The sequence below is a fragment of the Rana temporaria genome, chromosome 4 (assembly GCF_905171775.1).
Source record: "Rana temporaria chromosome 4, aRanTem1.1, whole genome shotgun sequence".
Taxonomy (NCBI): domain Eukaryota; kingdom Metazoa; phylum Chordata; class Amphibia; order Anura; family Ranidae; genus Rana; species Rana temporaria.
The window spans coordinates 390869036-390883837 of record NC_053492.1 but is presented as its reverse complement, the minus strand read 5'-3'; the positions used below and the strand labels follow the sequence as shown (position 1 = coordinate 390883837).

General features: G+C 43.4%; 1 protein-coding gene across 3 annotated transcripts in view; it reads left to right on the top strand.

Annotated features, from left to right (window-relative positions):
* Positions 1-14802, top strand: part of SANBR (SANT and BTB domain regulator of CSR) — a 97593-nt gene that overhangs the window by 25656 nt on the left and 57135 nt on the right. For all 3 annotated transcript variants that reach the window (XM_040351123.1, XM_040351124.1, XM_040351122.1), the window contains exons 4-6: positions 1826-2012; positions 9601-9694; positions 12510-12748. In XM_040351123.1, the coding sequence (XP_040207057.1) occupies positions 1826-2012; positions 9601-9694; positions 12510-12748 (520 nt within the window). The remainder of the gene's footprint in view (positions 1-1825; positions 2013-9600; positions 9695-12509; positions 12749-14802) is intronic.

The following is a 14802-nucleotide window of genomic DNA, read 5'->3' as shown; positions in this document are numbered from 1 at the left end:
TAAAAAATAAAAAATTAACAGGGGCTATAACCATCCTTTACTCTATCCAAAATGGGAAAAAAAAGTGTTGCCTATAGTTCTACTTTAACCACTTAAGGACCGCCTCATGTAAATATACGTCAGCAGAATGGCACGGACAGGCACATGCACGTACCTGTACGTCCTCTGCTTGACGTGGGTCGGGGGTCCGATCGGGACCCCCCCCCCCCCGGTACATGCGGCGGTCGGTAAGCCTCGGGGAGCGATCCGGTGCGGCTATTTTTTTATAGCCGCTCCGTCGCGATCGCTCCCCGGAGCTGAAGAACGGGGAGAGCCGTATGTAAACACAGCTTCCCCGTGCTTCACTGTGGCGGCGTATCGATCGAGTCATCCCTGTGGTTAACTCCCAAACTGCAACTGTCATTTTCACAATAAAGAATGCAATTTAAATGCATTTTTTGCTGTGAAAATGACAATGGTCCCAAAAATGTGTCAAAATTGTCCGAAGTGTCCGCCATAATGTCGCAGTCACGAAAAAAATCGCTGATCGCCGCCATTAGTAGTAAAAAAAATAAAAATGCAATAAAACTATCCCCTATTTTGTAAACGCTATAAATTTTGCACAAACCAAACGATAAACGATTATTGCGATTTTTTTTTTTTTACCAAAAATAGGAAGAAGAATACGTATCGGCCTAAACTGAGGAAAAAAAAATGTTATATATGTTTTTGGGGGATATTTATTATAGCAAAAAGTAAAAAATATTGAATTTTTTTCAAAATTGTCGCTCTATTTTTGTTTATAGCGCAAAAAATAAAAACCGCAGAGGTGATCAAATACCACCAAAAGAAAGCTCTATTTGTGGGGAAAAAGGGACGCCAATTTTGTTTGGGAGCCACGTCGCACGACCGCGCAATTGTCTGTTAAAGCGACGCAGTCCCGAACTGTAAAAACCCCTTGGGTCTTTAGGCAGCATATTGGTCCGGGGCTTAAGTGGTTAAGCACACATTTCTGCTAAATGTATGGAGGACTAAGAGGATATAACCATGCCAGTGGTGCAGAAGAAAACATATAGCACAGTGATTAAGGTATGTGGTCCAGGCAGTGAGCAAAGGAAGGATTGAGGGCAGCAACAAATAAATCCATCTGCTTATTTTTCTCATCAGCAATCAACAGAAATGAAATTAAGATTCCCTAATATGTACAACTGACACAAGCAAAAGATTGCAGGAGAGTCCTACTACCTACCTGTCAGGTATAGGTGACTATGTCAGTGTCCCTTGTGTTTGCACCATCCCTATCATACCAGCAGCAGTGCGGCCGCTTTATCTTGCGGCCCAGTCCACCTCATAAGACTGGCGCTACACTAAAAGTGTAGCGCAAACCGGCGGGGACTCTTTTCATGCTGCCCCCCCCTGCAAAGTGCTGCCCTAGGCCTGGGCCTTGTTGGCCTAGGCCAAGATACAGCTTTGGTGTCAGGGCTACTAACATACATGTGAATCACTTTGATACAAATTCTTGAAAATTCTTACGCTTATGCCTTTGACAGCCACAGAGTTTTTCTGAGAGAGCATCATACCAGCTGAGGGTCATGGCCAAAGAGAGCCTACACCCCACACTCTGTAGGTATAAACAGGGAACCCCTTTAATGTGTTACCTGACTAGCTGGGAAATGGGCATCATTGGCGAGTATCCAAGCTTTGAGGGATATGACAGTACCCACTTTACTTTGATTTCTTAGGAACTTCCCTATGTAGTGCACTATGCATCTCTGCAGCGATCGCCCTGATGTTCTACTACTGTTTGTCAATTCACATCAGCTAATTACTGCATTTATATTCATAGTGCGCCAAAAGATTTGAAGAATTAAAAAGCAGTGGGACATCGCCTGTTGACAATCAGTATAATCCACTACTGGCAACAGGAGGAATTCCCCTGGAAAGCCTGGCTACCTACATTAAATCTTCCCTGCTTGATTCAACGGAGGATCAAGAGGATGAAACTGCAGGTCAAGGCAACATCTCTCTGACTGGTGAGCCGTGTTTTTAAAAGATTTTGATTGTATACCATTGTTTGTCTTGCAGTGACAAATCTGATGTTTTTTTCTAATTTAGTACATTTTGGAATAAAAAAAAATAAGTTTAAAACATGTTATTGTTTAAAGAGAACTTGTGCTTTGCCAATGCCCCAGGCACTGAGCTCCTTTTAGCTTAGCCACTGTCTTTTTTGTTTTCACTTCTCTTCATCCAACATGGCATTGCTGTTGCTTGGTAAGTGGCCACACAGGCAAAAAAGCGATGTCCCTGGGGCCTTCAGCCTTGGGTAGGCCTGAAATAAAAAATTTGAAGCTTACCCGGGGCTCCTCACTCCTAAGGCCCTGTGCTCACTGGGCATTTAAGCACAAAGCATGGGGTTCTGGTGTTTATCTGCATGCAAAGGACACAGGTGCCCGTGCCCCATCCAGCCTGTCAAGCTCTATGAGAAGCAAACTCATGCTGCTGCTGCTGGATGGGGCAGGACAACGCACCTAGAGGTACTGGAATGCAAGCAGTCTGCGTTCTAGGCATTTAAATGCATATTGCCCTAAGCATTAGTAGAACCCAATGCACTAGCCAGCCTTATCCAGCCTCAGTTTTTTTATTTTAGAAGTGGTTTGTTTAAAGGGTAAGTTCACCTTTGTACCTTTTTTTTTTTTTTTTTTTCCTCTTCTAAATTTCAGCTCCCCTATGCACCAATATAGCATTCATGTACTTTTTTGCAAAAATATCAAAGCAAAGTAAAAAAACACGCAACCCACAAAATGCCAAAATGTCCTAATAGCCACATGTAGTGTAGCCAATTTAAATCAACGGGCTGCCCTATGCGTGCCACAGGAAAAACGAGACACAAAATGTGAGCTCCCACTATGCTAGATGTGAATGGGGCCTAAAAATGTAAAATTGATGCAATGACACAAGAACAATAAGGCTCCATTCACATCTGTGCGTTTCTTTGCATTTCAGAAATGCGCTGCACCAAAAATTGCAGTAAAAAAAACACACCAAGCTCCACTCTAAAAAAAGTTCTGAAGCTTCTTTGGGGCGATTGCTGTGTGTAGGGCAGGGGGATAGGCTGCCCTATGTGTGATGAGTGCTTCAAAACACCTCCCCCTCTCTAAAAACGAGAGATGCTATGCAGAGAACGGGGCTTGCCAGCTGAGTGTTTCTGTCCACTCCCTTCTATGTACTTGTATAAAGATGGTCATACACTATGCAATCTGATTATGTGTTTAGTGAGAAAGGTGATCACTGATTAATTGCATTTCATTCAAAAAATGTGCACCTGGGAATGGGAGGGTGGATGATGCAGGGTGTGTGCTATTGAGGTCAGCTGGTCAACTCCTTCCTGTGTCATGACCTATAGTCTGATCAGGAAGAAGACATTACTAATGGAAACGTGGATTAGGACAAGAAAAGTAAGTGACTGTAGATTTAATGTAAAGCTTTGATATTTTTGCAAAAAAAAAGTACATAAATGCTATATTATGTGAAAAAGCTTCTGCGCTACTAAGTAAATAAATCAACCAAAATATACAGTATAAAATAATTGCAGCAACAACTACGCAGTGTATACACAACAATAATAAGTAAATAGTGAATTGGGTCATTGCGCAAAAAAAAAGGTAGACACAAAATAATAATAAATGTGAAAAAGCTGTGGAAAGGTGGTGAAAAGTGGTATAAGTGACCAAAAAATCTAACATACACAACCACAAATAAAGTCCATAAGTGAAAAGGCAATGAAATGGTAGTCAACACTGCTAAGGAAATAGATGTCCACCAGTCCCGAAGAGAAATGAGAAACTCCACCAAAGACACCGGTCTGGTCTCCCAGAACTCTCACCTCAGCAAAGGGTCAAATCAGCAGTACAGCGCAAAATGTATCAACCACACACTGGTTTCCTTGGTATCTCACGGTCCAAGTAGCAAATGCTACACCCGGTCCCTTATCAAAGTACCTGTATGCTCTCTGTACCAGGGAACAAAAGGGGACAAACGAGGGCCGCCGGCTATGACACGTCACGCTCCCCGAAGATAGCCGGAGTAGGTCTCGGCTCTTCACGGCGCTATACGGCGCCTGCGCACAGACTATGCGCAGGCGCCGTGAAGAGCCAAGTCCTATTTCGGCTATTTCCGGAGAAGCGTGATGCGCCAGAGCCGGCCGTCAATCATCTTCCCTATGGATAGGAACGCCCATTCCCCGCGGGGAGTCGGAATGTTCACTATAGGATTGCACAGTGAGTACGGGGCAAAAAAAATAAATACAGGCATACTGTAGCTCGCGCTACTATGCTTAATTTAATGCTAGAAAAAAAATTTTATAGGGTGAACCCCCTCTTTAAGGAACATTTATTTAAGTAAAAATGCGCTTACATGAAAGAATATAAACGAATGCATAAAATCATGAACAGTGGCATCCTCTGCGCCGTCTCACGTCACTCCTGGTTTACGTCTGCCCACGGCAAATCCCTGCGCGTTACGACACGGTCACAATTGTCCGATGGAGCATACAGACGGTCTGATTATCCGACAAAGCCCTTCCATCACACAATTGTTGTTGGAATATCCGATCATGTGTACAGGCCTTTATAGAAGAGCAGGTTTCTGTCATAAAACGAGACGCTAAAATCACAAAATGCATAAATTATTAGGAAAAGCTACAACAACAACATTTACGAGATAAAAACCTAACATTCTACCCCTTTACACTGGTTCTGCCTCACCTCGGATATGCAGATTAGCTTTGGTCCATAAACCTCAGGAAAGGTTTTAGAAATTAGAATTAGAAAGCGTTCAGCAACGGATAACAAAATGAATAAGGGGAATGGAGGAGCTCAGCTATGGGGATCGATTACATAGACTACAATTGTTCACTTTGGAGGCGAGGCACTTAGGAGGGGATATAATTACAATGTACAGTACATCCGGGAAAAGTATTCACATCGCTTCCCTTTTTCCACATTTTGTTATTACAGCCTTATTCCAAAATGGATTAAATCTATTATTTTCCTCAAAATTCTACAAACAATACCCCTATAATGACAATATGAAAAAAGTTTGTTTGATATCTTTGCAAATTTATTAAAAATAAATAAATCCCATGAACATAAGTATTCACAGCTTTTGCCATGACACTCAAAATTGATCTCAGGTGCATTTTGTTTCCACTGATTATCCTTGAGATGTTTCTACAACTTGATTGGAGTCCATGTGTGGTAAATCCAGTTGATTGGACATAATTTGGAAAGGCACACACCTGTCTATATAAAGTCCCACAGATAACAGTGCATGTCAGAGCACAAACCAAGTCACGGAGTCCAAGGAGTTGTCTGTAGACCTCCAAGACAGGATTGTATTGAGGCACAGATCTGGAAAAGGGTACAGAAAATGTTCTGCAGCATTGAAGGTCCCAATGAGCACAGTGGCCTCCATCATCCCTAAATGGAAGAAGTTTGGAACAACCAGGACTCTTCCTAGAGCAGGCCACCTGGCCAAACTGAGTGATCAGGGGAGAAGGGCCTTAGTCAAGGAGGTGACCAAGAACCCAATGGTCACTCTGACAGAACTCCATTGTTTCTCTGTGGAGAGAGGAGAACCTTCCAGAAGAACAATCATCTCTGCAGCACTCAGGCTTAATGCTAGAGTGGCCAGACGGAAGACACTTCTCAGTAAAAGGCAAATGAAAGCCCACCTGGAGTTTGCCAAAAAGGTATCTGAAGGACTCTCAGACCATACGAAACAAAATTCTCTGGTCTGATGAAACAAAAATTGAACTCTTTGGCCAGAATGGAAGCGTCATGTCTGGAGGAAACCAGGTACCACTCTTCACCTGGCCAATACCATCCCTACAGTGAAGCATGGTGATGGCAGCATGCTGTGAGAATGTTTTTAGTGGCAGGAACTGGGAGACTAGTCAGGATTGAGGAAAAGATGAATGCAGCAATGTACAGAGACATCCTTCATGAAAACCTGCTCCAGAGCGCTCTGGACCTCAGACTGGGGAAAAGGTTCATCTTCCAACAGGGCAATGACCCTAAGCACACAGCCAAGATAACAAAGGAGTGGCTACGGGACAACTGTGTGAATGTCCTTGAGTCCAGTCCTTGAGTCCAGACTTCAACCGAATTGAACATCTCTGGAGAGATATGAAAATGGCTATGCACCGACGGTCCCCACCCAACCTAATGTAGCTTGAGAGGTCCTGCAAAGAAGAATGAGAGAAACTGCCCAAAATATAGGTGTGCCAAGCTTGTAGCATCATACTCAAAAAGACTTGAGGCTGTAATTGGTGCCAAAGGCACTTCACCAAAGTATTACGCAAAAGCTGTGAATTCTTATGTACATGTGATCGTTTTCGTTTTTTATTCTTAATAAATTTGCAAAGATTTCAAACAAACTTCTTTCATGTTGTCACTATGGGGTATTGTTTGTAGACCTTTGAGGAAAATAATAAATGTAATTGTGAAATACTTTTATGCAATTGCCTATATGCTTCAGTTTAATTCTCTCCCTGCTATTTTAATGTCTGTGTGTGAAGAAGACCTGTGTTTACCCTTAAGAGATGTGTATTGTATCGTCAGGCTAAATGATTAGATAATTGGCTCATGTTAATTATTCTGATTGCTTCGTTGTAGTAATTAACTTCACTGATGTCATTATCTAAAGAAATGTGCCTTGTCAGGGTCGGCACCAGAGTGTCTACCTATAATCTGTATGGGAGCCCCAGTGTGTGAAAAGGGGGTGAAGATTTCATTGTTCTTTGATTGATGATTAGCTTGTAAACTGTATATAACTAGCAGAATGCTGCCATTAAAGAGAGTCTTGTTCCAGCATTAAGCTTTGGCTCATGTGTGGATTATTCGGCGATTCCAGGGAGTTTTACTCGTGGAATATTGGGTGATTTTCTTTTATGGGAAGAAGGGAATGCTTGACGGGGATATGTTCCACTACCGTCACAGTAATCTATTTTGGAAAAAGGCTGTTACATAACAAAATGTGGAAAAAGTGAAGCTCTGTGAATACTATTCAGATGCACTGTACAAATATTTCAATGTTGTCCTCAGTAACTGTAATAACCGTTTTCCTCTAAGGTCCCTGAAAAGGGCACGTGGCCATGATTTAAGGTTATGCCGCGTACAGATGATCAGTCACACAAATGTTGTCGGAAATTGCAAACGTCAAGAACGCGTACGACGAGCCGAGAAAAATGAAGCAAAATAGCAAGTGCGGCTCTTCTGCTTGATTTTCGAGCATGCATGGAATTTTGTGCGTCGGAATTGTGTACACACGCTCGGAATTTCCGACAACAAGTTTTGTTGTCGGAAAATTTGAAAACCAGCTCTCAAATTTTTGTTGTCGGAAAATCCGACAGCAAATGTCCGATGGAGCCTACACACGGTCGGAATTTCCGACAACAAGCTCCCATCAAACATTTGTTGTTGGAAATTAGACATATGCAATCATTTTCGTCCGAATGCATTTTCGTCCGAATTTCAGGTATTTTCGTTATCGTTTTAACAAACGATAACGAAAGCACAGAAAACAAAAAACGAAAGATCCGACATTAAAAAATGCTTTATTTTCGTTTTCGTTGCGGTCGAATGTGCCTAACCTTAAAGCGGGGGTTCACCCTGTTAAAAAAAAAAAAAAATGTTTTTTTTTATTAGACCATTACTTTCGGCATCGTAGCGCGAGCTACGGTATGCCGGTCCTAAATTTTTAATCCCCGTACTCACTGTGCTATCGATGATTGAAGAATCCGGGGAATGGGCGTTCCTATGGTGAGAGAAGGTGATTGACGGTCGGCCCTGGCACGTCACGCTTCTCCGGAAATAGCCGAAATAGGCTTGGCTATTCACGGCGCCTGCGCATAGCCTGTGCGCAGGCGCCGTGAATAGCCGAGACCTACTCCGGCTGTCTTCGGGGAGCGTGACATGCTAGAGCCGGCCGTCAATCATCCTCCCTCTCCATAGGCACGCCCATTCCCCGCGGGAGTCGGATTCTTCAATCATCGATAGCACAGTGAGTACGGGGATTAAAAATTTAAGACCGGCATACCGTAGCTCGCGCTACGATGCCGAAAGTAATGGAATAATGAGGTGAAGGAGGGTGAACTACCGCTTTAACTCCATTAGTCCAATATTATTCTACATAAAGAGAAAAGATTCGACATAGAGAGAAAAGATTCGACATTATAGAGACATGAAGAAGAGTCGACATTGAGAGAAAAGATTCGACATTGAGAGAAAAGATTCGACATTGAGAGAAAAGATTCGACATAGAGAGAAAAGATTCAACATAGAGAGAAAAGATTCGACATAGAGAGAAAAGATTCGACATAGAGAGAAAAGATTTGACACAGAGAGAAAAGATTCGACACAGAGAGAAAAGATTTGACACAGAGAGAAAAGATTCGACACAGAGAGAAAAGATTTGACATAGAGAGAAAAGATTTGACACAGAGAGAAAAGATTCGACATAGAGAGAAAAGATTCGACATAGAGAGAAAAGATTCGACACAGAGAGAAAAGATTTGACACAGAGAGAAAAGATTCGACATAGAGAGACATGAAGATTAGATTTTTTTTTTTTACATTTTTTTTAAAGATTCTGTCGAATCTTCTTTTTTTTTCTTAGAACATTCGACGGACACCATAAGGCCGCGTACACACGATCAGTCAAAACCAATGAAAACGGACTGAAGGACCGTTTCATCGGTCCAAACCGATCGTGTGTGGGCCCCATCGGTCAGTTATCCTTCGGTCAAAAAAAAGAGAACTTGCTTTAAAATTTGACCGATGGACGCCTAACCGATGGGTCAAAACCGATCGTTAGTATGCAAAAGCATCGGTCAAAAGGCCACGCATGCTCAGATTCAAGCCGACGCATGCTTGGAAGCATTGAACTTCGTTTTTTTTTAGCACGTCGTGTGTTTTACGTCACCGCGTTCTGACACGATCGTTTTTTTAACCGATGGTGTGTAGGCACATCAGACCATCAGTCAGCTTCAGTCCGTTTTCATCGGTTTTGACTGATCGTGTGTACGCGGCCTAAGCCTTTAATGACAGATTCGACCTTAATTTGGATTTTTGGACAAATGCATTTTTTTTATGAAAAACAAAATAAATAAAAACGAATTTCGGGAGTAACTAAATAAATTAATTTTTCGGACGAAAACAAAATTACGAAACAAAATATTTCAGTATTGGAAATTCTGACCGTGTGTACGTAGCATTAGAAGAAAGGAGGTGTAACCTTAGATTGTAGAATAGGGTTCTTTACTGTTAGAGCAGTAAACATTTGGAACTCCCTCCCCCAGGAAGTGTTACTAGATGAGACTGTCAACAGCTTCAGAAGACTTGCAGATATCTTCCTCAAGAAGCTGTATTTTAAATTTTTTTGGGGAATTGTTCGAGAATAAAAATTACACACACATAGGTTGGACATGTATCTTTTTTCTTATGTAGTTTCTCAAAACGAATAAAAACATAAAAGCACAACTAGCTAATCTGTACATATATTAAACCCTTCTCTCCCTCTAACTAACTTGCTAGAATCACAAAATATTTTTTTGTGTTGAAGGAAGATCTGGTGCTGCATCAGGAAGAAAATGTTCTGCAGAGAATGAAACCTCTTCCCCGTCGGTGAATGCAGAACATACTGTTGGAAGCCAGGGGTATGAAAATGTTTTTCCTATCTTATATGGTCTTATACAAGGAGAGGGCGGTATGCACTAAAGGAATTCTATACAGAATCTGTTGAAAGATTATCACCTGTAGTGCAAAAGTGCCAATTAAAGTTTATCTCGCCCAAGTCACTAAACTCTCATATAAACTTTGACATGTCAATGTAATTTTAAGTTGTTTCAGTCTTTTTAAATCTGCAGCTCTCATTTAGGACATACCTGGTGAGCCTATCATAAAGGACCTTGGGCCAGATTCACATAGAAGAGCGGCGGCGTAACGTATCGTAGATACGTTACACCGCCGCAATTTTTCATCGCAAGTGCCTGATTCACCAAGCACTTGCGATGAAAACCTACGCCGGCGGCCTCCGGCGCAAGGCGGGCCAATTTAAATGGGCGTGTGCCATTTAAATTAGGCGCGCTCCCGCGCCGGACCTACCGCGCATGCTCCGTTTCCGAACTCCCGTCGTGCATTGCGCGCCATGACGTCATTTTTTTGAACGGCGACGCGCGTAGCGTAATTCTGTATTCCCGGACGGCTTACGCAAACGACGTTATTTTTTAAATTTCGACGCGGGAACGACGGCCATACTTTATACAGCAATACGATTGCTGTGTAAAGTCAAGGCACCAAAAAAAACGACTAACTTTGCGACGGGAAACTAGACTAGCGGCGACGTAGCGAACGCGAAAAAACCGTCGGGAATCGCCGTAAATCGCTGGTTTACGACGCGAACTCCCCCCAGCGGCGGCCGCGGTACTGCATCTTAAGATCCGACAGTGTAAAACAATTACACCTGTCGGATCTTAGGGATATCTATGCGTAACTGATTCTATGAATCAGTCGCATAGATAGAACAACAGATACGACGGCGTATCAGGAGATACACCGTCATATCTGCTCTGTGAATCTGGCCCCTTGTTCAGGTACTTTTTGTTATGGGGGCACAGTTGTCTCCAAGTCATGCTTCTGCGTTGTCACCCTGTCACATGCACCCCTGCTGGATACTACAAGTGGCCAAACTGACACATTAAAGTGGTTGTAAACCTATTACAACCACTTTAACCTACAGGTAAGCCTAGATTAAGGCTTACCTGTAGGTGCAACAAATATCTCCCAAACCTAAAAGGTTCAGGAGATATTTGCAGAAAATACCGGCACCGATGTCTACGGCGCATGCACATGAGCGTGCCGCTTCTAACGCTGATCATGCCGTTAGTGGCGGCACCCGCGCGCATGCACGGGCGGCTCCGGCCAGTCACAGCGCCAGAGCAGCAATACCCGGAAGTCACACCGGGTATCATGGCGGCGACGGAGGAGGTCACCCAGGACCGCTGCAGGGGCTTTGATCTCAGTTAACTACTACATAATGAGCTAGTATGCTATGCATACTAGCTCATTATGCCTTTGCCTTGCAGGGTGTTTTTTTTATTTTTTAGAGAGCATTTACTTCCTCTTTAAGCAGACATGGCCCACTGATCACTATCAGGAAGCTGGTCCAGAGCAGTGATGTGCATATAGACAGAATGGGGCAGAAAAGATGGATGGAAGGATGACAAAAGCCCCTCTGGTCACTGGTTCCCCCTATTCCTACACAGCCAGGCAACACGTATTTCCAACTTGCATCCAGGCACAAGAAATCAGTCCATGGGCAAACAACTTGGATAGGGTATAGGAATTATGGGATGCCCATATGTGATGAAGATCCTGGACTGTACTCCCTCCAGAATAAACGCAGTCTCTATGGATCAGTTTTTTACAGACTAGGAGCTCTCGGTCCCCTCTGTCCCCATTAGTGAAATAGCACAAAGTCCCAACTGTATGCAGGAATGTCGTATCTATTCAGCAGAACCTCACTTTGTTCTGACACTGGCAGATGCTACCAGCCTACCTGGCTGCTTGACTACCAGCCCACCTGGCTGCTCTGAAGAACTCCTCAGGACAAGGGATCAGGATTTAGCACAACGCTGTCATTGGAAAGTATGCTACGTCTAGCAGTCTTTCCCCTTGTATGCCCCTGGGTGTGCTGAGGTACTCCAACTGTCCTTTGCTCGCCGCTGCACTGGGCAAGATTCCTGTTCAGGCCACCAACTGATCAGATGCTTCCATACCAGCCCGGATGTCTTCTGCACAAGCCCAAAGGTAATGGAAAGCCCTCTCTTAGGTTTTCGTCTTCTTCCTTTCCTCAGCTCCTGCCTGGAGACAGAGCCCCCAGACCCGTGGTGCCCTTCCAGGCCACACAACAGCAGCCTCAGCACTCCATCTTCCATTAGACTCCCCTGCAGGCCAGACTCCACCATATTTATTGGCTGACCCAGTCACAATGCCAGGCCCTCTGCCTGGGGATTGGCCAGATTCCCCAAAGTAGATCAGGACCTCCTGGCCTCCGCCCACCAACTTCCAGAAGATTCTCCAAGTTTCTAGATCCAGAGTGAGGTACCAGTATGCAGATCAGGACCTCCTGGCCTCCGCCCACCAACTTCCAGAAGATTCTCCAAGTTTCTAGATCCAGAGTGAGGTACCAGAGACCTGCCCAGTAGAGCCATCCAGCCTGACCTGCAGTAACCCAACCTAATTACAGACTCACACAGTTACCATGAGTCATACCAAATAAACTTACCTACACTAGTTACACACTAGAGGGTGCTACACAGTATTTTATGAAAAAATAGCATGGTTTCATAATACATACTTTTCTAGCACACTAAATGTTATCCAGTCATTGTTTAGATCTACTGTACGCTTGTCATTTGCTGTATGTGACACTTAGAACATTTCTAAAATCTTAATTTTTTTTTTTTAAAGGCCCAATATGGTCATTCATGTATGTGATGAAGCCAAGAACCTTAAGGAAGATTTCATATGTCCGCGGGATCTGCTGATATCCGAGATGAAGTATTTTGCAGAGTATTTAACCACAGATTCCCAACGTTGGGAGGAAGTGGACATTTCTGTCCACTGTGATGTGCACATCTTTGATTGGCTGATAAAATATGTTAAACGTAATGCAGAGGACAGTGACCAGCAAGAGTCACCAAATCTTGGTAAGTATAATCCTTTTTTTTTATTCTTATTTTTTTGGAACATGATGCCGGTACTATTCTTAATGACTCCTGTCCAGAATTTCTTAAATTATGGGACACGTAGCTTACTTATGCTTTCCCAGGTTTGAACTCTTCTAGACTGACCTATCTTGTACATTGCCTGCCCTGACCCGTAGGCTCGAGTCCGTGGGGATACGTCCTTACGTATGCCTACCCGGTTACCAATTCTTCTGCATTGTCCCTGACTTCTTACCCACTTGCCGACCGCTGCATGACTAATTATGTCGGCAAAATGGCATTACTGCGCATATGGACATACCTGTAAATAGCGTGATTGCAGGCGCGTGCCCTCTGCGAGCTCCGCCGCGTGCCCCCGTGATCGTGTCACGGAGCTGCAGAACAGGGGGATGCCTGTGTAAACAAGGCATTTCCCTGTTCTGCCTTGTGACAGGACAGTGATCTACTGCACTCTGTCATCAGGAGCAGTGATCACTGTCGTTTCACTGGTAGCCCCCCACAGTTAGAATCACTCCCTAGGACACACATAACCCCCTAGTGGTTAACCCCCTCCCTGACAGTGTCATTTACACAGTAATCAGTGCATTTTTATAGCACTGATCGCTGTATAAATGACAATGATCCCAAAATAGCATCAAAAGTGTCCGATGCGTCCACCATAATGTCACAGTCACGATAAAAATCACAGATTGCCGCCATTACTCATAAAAATAATATAAAAAAAATGCTATAATTCTATTTTGTAGACGCTATAACTTTTGCGCAAACCAATTAATATACGCTTATTGCGATTTTTTTGTTACCAAAAATATGTAGAAGAATACATATCGGCCTAAACTGTGGAAAAAAATTGTTTTTTTTTTAATATATATATTTTTGGGGGATATTTACAGTAAAAAATATTGCTTTTTTTTCAAAATTGTCGCTTTTTTTTATTGTTTATAGCGCAAAAAATTAAAACTACAGAGGTGATCAAATACCACCAAAAGAAAGCTATATTTGTGGGGAAAAAGGACGTCAGTTTTGTTTGGGTGCAGCGTCACACAACCGCGCAATTGTCAGTTAAAGTGACGCAGTGCCGAATCGCAATAAGTATTCTGGTCAGAAAGGGGGTCAATTCTTCTGGGGCTGAAGTGGTTACCTTGCCCTGTTTTCTGCCCTTCAAAACCTTCCTCGATCCCTTCCCCCTGCCCTGGTTTAGACCATTCTCATTTACCTACCAGTTTTTATTATACCTGTCTACTTTCCACCCCTTTCCCTTCCTCATTTTCTTCTGCCTGGGCCTACCTTCTCAACTAGAACACCTATCTGCAATTTTAGGCCCATGAAGAGCCCTCAAACAACACCTTATTGTAGTCCCTGGAAGTTTACTGATGTTTGATTGCTCTACCCTGATGCTTTGTTATCTCTATCAGACGTTTTAGCCTCTGTGTGGGTGTGACCAGTAGTGTATTTAGGATTTGTGCTGCCCTAGGCCTGACTAAACTCGTGAACCCCCTAATTTAAATATGACCTACCCCTTCCTGTCAAGGCCTCACCTCTTTCTGTTTAAGATCCACCCTGAAATTTTCGAGTGGGGACACTAGTTCTAAAGGCCTGGGGCGGGGCAATGGATTCTCTTAATTTGCATAGATTTCCTCTCACTTCCTGTTTGGCTATGGGGCAGGAAGTAAAGGGAAATCTCTGCAATGGGATAGCGATGGTAAAAAATAAACTGACGGGCTATAACCCTCCCTTACTCTATCCAAAATGAAAAAAATAAAAAAAGTGTTGCCTATAGTTCTACTTTAAGCACAATTTTCTGATAATTTTATGGAGAGGAATAAGAAGATATAGCCATGCCAATGGTGCAGCCGAAATCATATAGCACAGTGATGATAGGACAGTCAAAATTAGAAGCAGCGCCCCCCACAGTTGCGACCAATGTATGGGGGTACTCGACTAATTTGCCTCTCAGCCCAGTCAGCCCCATAAGACTGGCGCTACACTAACAGTGTAGCCCAAGACGGCTGGGACGCTTTACGTGCTGCCCCCCT